At 53.3% G+C, this 8,060-nt stretch overlaps 1 protein-coding gene across 1 annotated transcript; it reads left to right on the forward strand.

Moving 5' to 3' along the window:
- The first annotated feature begins 70 nt into the window (after positions 1 to 70).
- On the forward strand, positions 71 to 1,024 carry LOC107054855 (corticoliberin-like). Its single transcript, XM_025142357.3, has 2 exons — positions 71 to 105; positions 523 to 1,024. Exon 2 carries the CDS (start codon positions 568 to 570, stop codon positions 889 to 891), a length of 324 nt encoding a protein of 107 aa, XP_024998125.2. The 5' UTR covers positions 71 to 105; positions 523 to 567; the 3' UTR covers positions 892 to 1,024.
- Positions 1,025 to 8,060: the final 7,036 nt, after the last annotated feature.

Genomic DNA, 8,060 nt, shown 5'->3' on the forward strand with positions numbered 1-8,060 from the left:
GTCACGTGGCGGGGTGGGTGTTGGGGGTGCCGCCGCCGCCCCTATATAGCGCGGAGCGGGCGGGCGGCGCGGGTAGCGGGAGCTGCGGGCGGAGCAGCGGCAGCGGTGAGCATCCCGCCAACCTCCCACCCATCCCCGCTCCCGGGAAGGGGGTCCTGAGCCACCCGGGGGGGTGTGTGGGGGTGCGGTTCCCCGGGGTGGGGGAGGGTGGGGTTGTCCTATGCCGGGGGTGCCGTGAACCCGAAGCATGACCCACCTCTGAAACATGAAGGTCCCGTGGATGAATGGTGGGGTCCCGCATGTGCTGGGGGGGGTCCCGTCCGGTGCTCCCGGCTGTCCCGTTCCCGAAGGACGGGTCGCGTTAGCGGGGTTTGGTTCCAGTTCCCGGGGGGGGATCCCGCCTGCAGGTGGGGGGCTCTCACTCTTCGGGGAGGGGATCCTCTCCCACGGTGCTCATCCCGTCGGGTGCCCCCTGACCGCAGCGTTGCGGGGGGGGCGGGCCGCGGGGGACCTCTTTTACAGGTATCCGGTCCCCCACCCCCCTCCCCCGGACCCGGAGCGGCTGCGATGCGGCTCAGAATGATTTCGGCTGCCTCCGTCCTCGTGCTGCTCTTCCTGCCTTCGGAGAGCTGCTCCCCGCTGCAGCCCCGCTGGGAGCCGACCGCCGCGCGCCCCCCCCACGGACTGTGCCGACCGCGGGGGGCAGCGCCCGGCCCGGACCCCCCCCGAGCCTCGCGGGCGCTGCAGGCGGGGAAGAGACGAGAAGGGAAACCCAACTCTCTCGACCTCACCTTCCACCTCCTGCGCGAGTTCCTCGAGATGTCCCGGGAGGAGAGACTGGCGCAGAAGGCGCTCAGCAATAAGCTGCTGCTGCAGAGTATAGGGAAGTGACGGGAGGGGTCCCAACGGACGGAGGGGACGAAGCCCGGAGCAGCGGAGCGGGGACCCCCCCTCCCTCGGGACCCCCACCCCGCGCGGTGCTCCCGCTGCCGCTGCTGCACATTAAAGTCGCCGTCGCACCTGCCCCGCTGCAGTGCTGCCCCGCGCTGTGGCGGTGCCGCCGTTCCGTGCGGGGGGGTTCCCTGGGTCACAACGCACACGGGGCGTGCGCGGGGGGCAAAGGGGATTCCCAGGGCAGTAGCGGGGAAGGGGACGGGGTTGGAGCGTCTCACCCTACGCTGGGGGCCGGGACCCCCCCCCAGCCCCACTGAGCCTCCCCCCCCCATCATGCCCCTCAGACCCAAATTTTGGACGTCCTCGTGTGCTCCAAGCTCGCCCCCTAGAGCCCCACTCACCCATCCACGCTGCAGGAGCACGGGGTGTGCATGTTGGGGGGGGGGGAGGGGGGGTCAGTGCACAACCCCTGTGCATGGGCTGTGCAGCTCCAGCAGCAGAGCTTGCAAATTTCACCCAGAAAAATGGCAATGTCCCCACCGGGCGGTGCTGGGGATGGGGAAAAGGGCATGGGGGGGCTGGGGGGGCTGCGGTGGGCATCCATGAGACGGGGGGCACTGACACGTGTGGGCACACAGACACAGCTCCGGCTGCTGAAAGGGCTGCAGGCACCACTGAGACCCCACAGCAATGCACCCTCACTGATCTCAAAGCAATCTGTGCCGTTTGGGGTCACACACGTGGGTGGGGGAGGGACAGGCTGGGGTTTGGAGTGCATCAGAACGGGGCTGAGCACCTGAACCCTGCACCAAGGTGGGGTTTAGCATGGGGCCACATGGGACCTCTGGGGGACAGCGAGGGAGCGGTGCTTTGGGGATGAGGGCAGAAATGAAAAGCTCAGGTGATGATCATGCAGTGATGTGCAGCAGTGAGGAATGCGCACAGAACAGCTCAACCTGCCCTTACTGCAAAGCAACCACAAACCAGGGCTGCGTGGCTGCACGCAGCTGTGACCGCTCCTGTGCACACTCCACACTCCGTGGTGTTTCTCAGCAAAGGGGAATCACAGCCCATGGAGTCCACGGTAGCAGTGGGCCGGGGCAGACAGCCCCACACAGCCCAGGGGTGGGTGGGACGCTGCCCTGCAGGAGGACTGCTGCTCAGCACCAGGATTTGTGCTGAACGGAGCTCTGAGCATCACACACAGCTGAAATACCCACCCCAAAGTGACGAGCAAAGAGGCCGTGTAACAAAGGGGAAACGGTCAATCCAAAAGAACCAAAGTTCCCTGATAGGAAATGTAATCTTAAATGCACTCGCAGTCCCCACCCTGCTGAGCCCCAGAGCCTCTGCCCCCCCCACCCCCCAACAACCCCAGCACTCACCGCCAGCTGCCTTCTCCCAGAAGCTGCATGGGTTCACCTCCATGGGGCTGGAGGGCAGGATGGGAAGGATGCTGTGTGGGATCCTTCTTCCATTCAGCACATTGTCCAGGAGCAGAGCTGTCATTGCTCACTTTGAAGCAGGAACTAAAGAAGCTGATCCTCCAGAATTTGGCTGTTGATGGCTAAAAAAATAACAACAGCAAACATAAAAAAAAAAAGCAGCTGTGGTTGCAAAGAAGGTGTTTGCAGGCAGCACTCACCTGGAACACACCAAGAGCACCTTGCTGCAGCACCCACTGCTGGTAGGAGGGTGAGCACAGAGCTCCCTGGGCATACACTGCCCCACATGGCTCTGAATTCCCATCTCAGGAGCACAGAAACATCCCAGCAAACATCACAGAGGCATCCATGCAGCCCTTCGGTCACACCTGCAGAGCGGCCCTCCTCCCATGCTGTGCCCACCTCATAAATTCAGGATTCCTACACCCCGACCCCAAACAGACCCAGAAAGAAAAAAGCCCATAGGTATTTCTGCATTTGAAAACATTTATTTTACAACAGTGGTTTCAGATAACTTAGCAATCTTTATTTTAGTTTATATCCGGACATACGATACACAAATTACCATGCTAAAACATAAAATAATTCCTTCTGCTGTAACTGCGGGTATGTACAGGAGCTCAGTAGTATCCAGTGTTACAATCCACAAAGTTCTGACAGCCACATCTACTTACATACAATTCAAAGTATGGTCCTTTAGTAACATAACAAAATATATATATGTCTATATTATAATCGCTTCTCAGATGCATTTATACTTCGATTATGGGGGTTTTTTGTAGTTTTTTTTTGTATTTTTTTACAGTCTTTTTTCCTTTGCTTTCAGCCATGGGTTCCCCCCCACCCCACAAGCAGCCCCCACATGTCCCCCCCACAGCCCAGCTGTGCCCCCTGCACAGATCACCGCCTGCCTTCGGTTTTATGGCGTCCAACAGCTCCAAGTCCTACAAATCCAACCTGTGAGCACTACAGACTGAGCCACAGACCACGCTGTGCCAACACACCGTTCACGTCCCCATTCACCCCAACAAGGAGGGAAGGGCAGAAGGCTGCTTTTCCCTTTCTGAGCAGACGGCTCTCCCCAGCTGTACCACCTATTTGCTTATACAACAGGAGCCTTCCGCCGTTTCCTCCATCAGCCACAGATCCCATTTGGTGTTCCCTGCAGCTGAAAGGAGGAAGCACAGCTCCGGACACACAAAACCTGTCTGTCTGTGAGAAGGACTCGGAGCCAAACTTCGTGTTTTACCACCACAGAAAAACAGCAGCAAGGACTGGGTGCACACCTGTTGTATAAATATGTACATATGTGCATATATACATACATACACACACAATGCTGCAATCCAAAACCTACAGCACAGGTTTGTGAGCTGACTCCCACTCTGTAGAGTACAACATGCTGAGAATTGGCATAGGGAAAAAAACCCAACGCAGTTACCTCCACAGATGAATCTCTCCACCACTGTTAGAACACCCCACACGCCAGCAGCACAAGCCAAAGTTCTTCCAGTCTCACCCTCTGGTTTCATCTCCTTCCCTACAGCGAAGTCAGAATGGTGAAGCCCAGCTCCTGTGAAGCAGGCTGGGGCCAAGGGATGTTGGCAGAGCTCAGATAGATGTCACACTGTTTGGAAGCCATCACCGTACAGACAGCACGGTAAGCAACTGCTACAGACCACGAGAATACGCCCACACTGCTGGTGGTGGGGGAAAGAGAGCAGAGAAGACAACAGCACTCAAAGAAGAATGGCCATTTTATATAAGAGCTTCCTCTACACATATACATATATATAAAACCACCAGAAATTCTCAGCATCTATCCTTGAAACAAGGAAACCCATTGCGCGCGTTAACATTGGCATCTTATATTCAAACAAAAGTTTGTCTTCCAGATGTATGGCATTTGGCTTGTGCAAACATGAAGGACAGACAGCTTCCCCCAGCAGCTCCCCGTGGCACAGAACACGGCCTCCTGGAACGCAGTGAGCATTTCGGTCCCAGCACTGAGGCTCTGAGCCTCAGTTCCTGCAGGACTGGAGCACTGACAACTTCTGCCACTGCGTCAGCTACGAGTTACACTTCTCTCAGGGTATTATAAGCAGCTGTTGGTGCAGCAGCACACTACTAGATGATTTCCACTATAGTACAGAGAAGCGGCACCGGACGAGGAAGTTAAGCTTACACCAACCTTACACTACACACAGTGGCACTGGGGGTTACGTTCCAGTGCTCTGATTCGAGGATTAACACACAGAGACAGCATCTGGAATTAAGAACACGAGGCAGGGGCTGCCGAGTGCCACCAGTCCTCAACCTCTTGTTCAATGTCACATCCAGCTGCACTGAGTGGGGAGAACTGCAGCATCGACACATCCTAAATGAGCCAGAAACGTCAGTAACACTGAAGGGCACCGGAGAGACCGTGGGCACAAACCAGGTGAGAACAGAGTACCTCTCATGGAGCACAGTGCTCTGAGACACAGCCCTATAAAGCACGCTGGGGTCCCTCTGCACCACGCAACAAAACCACTTTAAGAATGGGACAGGAATGTATTTTCTGCCAGGCTCCCACCCGTGCACAGCCCCGTAAGCATTTATAGGCTCTGACACAGAGGGCTGGGAGAAGTGCACCCACCCCACAGCACTGCTGCAGGACAGCCGCTCACGCCTCCCTCCCGAGCAGGTGGGTGCAGGCTGTGTGCAGCCCGGCCCTGACGAGCATCACACGTTACCAACACGATGAGCACTGATATCTAAAGCAGTTTAAAAACGTTACGAATTTAAAAAATAAGACTAAAAAGGGAACGTGGCTAGAAAACATCACTGCGTGGGATCGGCAGAAATCTACACCGGGTTGGACGCCACTGAGGTTTACTTCAGTTTATATACAGATAAATAATTCAGGATATCCTACATACGTCACTAACTAAATCAAACTGGCATCTAATGCCCTTTGTTTGCTTCAAGTGAGAGTGCAGCCGGGCATCCCCACCCAGCGCAGCTCGGGCACTGCAGGGCAGCAGTCCCTCTCCCCCCCCCGGCCCTGCAGCCACCCGGAGGGGCTCCTGGGGGCCGTTCTGCACGAGGAGGAGCTGCAGTGCAGTGCCAGGAAAAGCGCTGCCCCGTGGTGCCGTGCAGTGGGAGGAGGTCGGGCTGCTGACACAGAGGTCTCAGGCAACTCATACAACAAAACAAGCGACAAACTAACAGGGATGCGACCTTTACAACCGACAGCAACAACAGAAATCAAAGCTCAAGTTTTAATTCTGGGGACAGGCCGAGCAGAGAGCAGCAGCACTCAGGTGGAGCTTTGGAAGGAACTGTTGTGTGTCTGAGCAGTGAGCAGGGCTCGGTGCCCGCCAGGCTCTGCTGCTTTGCATCCGGCAGCTCCACCGGTCCACACCCCAAAGTGCACCACATTTGTTAACCATTATTTCCAGCACAACTTTGTCTTTACTGCGATTACATTTGGCCATTTTGAAGTGCAACTCATGTTAAGAGCCCAGGATGCTCTCATGCCTTATCTACAACACCACAACCAAGCGGGCATTCACCTATTCCTTATACAATTCAGGCAGAAGTACGTTAATAACCTTAAATTCAGAGGTTTCAGAGTAACGTGGCCAAACAAACCATTTCCAAAAATCTGAATATTCACTGAAAAATGTGTTTTCTCCTCATTCCCCCACGCAGTTCCCCTTGGAGCACCCAGCACATCACGCTGGCACTAACAGGACAGGACTAACTTGCCATTCACACACCACCCACAGAACAGCTGAAAGGAACGCAGCAGCTCTTAAAGAACTAAAACAGTACACTTATCCTGGATATCACCTTTTTCAAGTAGTGCAAAACACAGAGAAAGGTATCACCTCAGCCTCCACACGGCAGCTCTGCTGTCAGCAGTCCCACACAGCTGGCCCCTGTGCTACACACCTGGATGGACACAGGGAGCACTGCACGCAGCACACAGGGTTAACTTCCTTCTGCTCGTTCCACCAACCCAACCACACCAACACGCTCATGTACACAGCCACAAAGCACTACCAGCTCTGTTACCAGCAATATGAAGTGACCCATGCAGCCCGTGAGGGCAATTTTAGCCAGCCAGCTCTGTGGGAGGAAGCCTGCAGATCGTCGTGCAGCACAACACTGAGATGTGGCATCAGGCAAAACCTACAAGGACAGCTGACCTGATGCTATTCAAGCTTTAAAATTGCTTTTCTTTTCAAGGGGTCATACAAAAAGCTTTAATTAAATAAGGACCTTGAGCCAAATAATGCACTGCTGTCCTCAAGGCCACCCAAGAGAGAGATTCTGAGTTAGAAGCATCTTCCAGTAATCCACAGCATTTCAGGACGGAAGGACTACCAACAAGGAAGGAATTACTTAACAAGTGTGCTACTTCAATCTAGCCAGTTAATTAGGAGTGTTTTAAATGTCTGGAACCTGACGTGCCACCAAAAGCATCCCTATCTGCATCAGGCTCACATGCAAGCAATAAACGTGTCGGTACCCACAGCACACATCTCATAGTGCATGTGCTCCTCGCTCAGCACCCAGACCGCAGTGATAACGCTCTCCTCCGGCCGGCCCGCTCAGTGTGGCTTTGTGTCAGACTTGGTGTGCACAGCTCTGTGCAGCTCATGCAGAGATGGAGTGAAAAATATGTTCAGAACAGTTCTCTGGCGGGAGATCCTCCCCTCGTTTTCTGGCTGTTTCCTACAGACTGACAGTGCTCTTTGCTCCCTTCCCAAGTAACACCTGTATCTTGTAAAAAGAGCAGCACAAAAGACCTCAAATGAAACCTGGGATGGAAGGCTGTGAATAGCCTCTCCACAGAGACAGGTGACCAACAGGGAAGGGGAGATGGAGGTCCAAAGGACAGGAGAGGCATTGCGATAGAAAACCATAAAGATCAAATTAAGAAGGCAATTAACTGCTAAACATGCCATGTAGAAGCTTACGAGTTGCTGTTCCAGATCCCGACTCCGTATCACTTAAAACAAGGTTATTAATAACAAAATACGCCAGCAATTCAGCAGCTAAAATGCCTATTTAACAGTTAAATCCCAAGGAACAGACATTTCAAAAGCAGTATCCAAACACGATTTGGCTTCAAAATAGCTCAGGAAACTTTTCAATCATTTCCCCACCGTTGTTCTGAGGGAAAGAAGAACACTGGTGTAAACAAGTCTAAAGGTAAGACAATGTGCAAATCATACAGTATCAACATAAAAAGTGTTTTGTTCTTAAAAAGCCATTTCAGTACTCCACAAAGATGCTCATGAGAAAATCGAAGGGCAAACATATTATAACAACTTTAAAAAACAACACGTAATACCCCACTTGTCTATCAGTATCTCAGATTATTAGACAAAGATTTAAAAAAACCCAATTATTAACACCTATGCTGTCACCTACTGCCTGTGTTTTATTCACTTGCTCAGTGAAAACCAATGAACCAGTTTCACTTTAAGATTCTCATGCATTCAAAGAAGCTGCACTATTTGGTCTTTAGCATTTCAGGAAAACGACTGAACTCAAACCAGAACAGAATTGTGCTTGAAGTTCAAGTCCCACTGTCACCACCACGTAAACCCATTCACAGCTGCCTTTGTGACAAACTACGGTTTGTGGTTACACCATCACTGAAGATAACTCTTGTGCATGAAGAGCTGCTGATCAATTTAACTGTTCAAAGATTGGAAACTCTCC

Source organism: Gallus gallus, chromosome 20 (genome assembly GCF_016699485.2).
Source record: "Gallus gallus isolate bGalGal1 chromosome 20, bGalGal1.mat.broiler.GRCg7b, whole genome shotgun sequence".
NCBI lineage: Eukaryota > Metazoa > Chordata > Aves > Galliformes > Phasianidae > Gallus > Gallus gallus.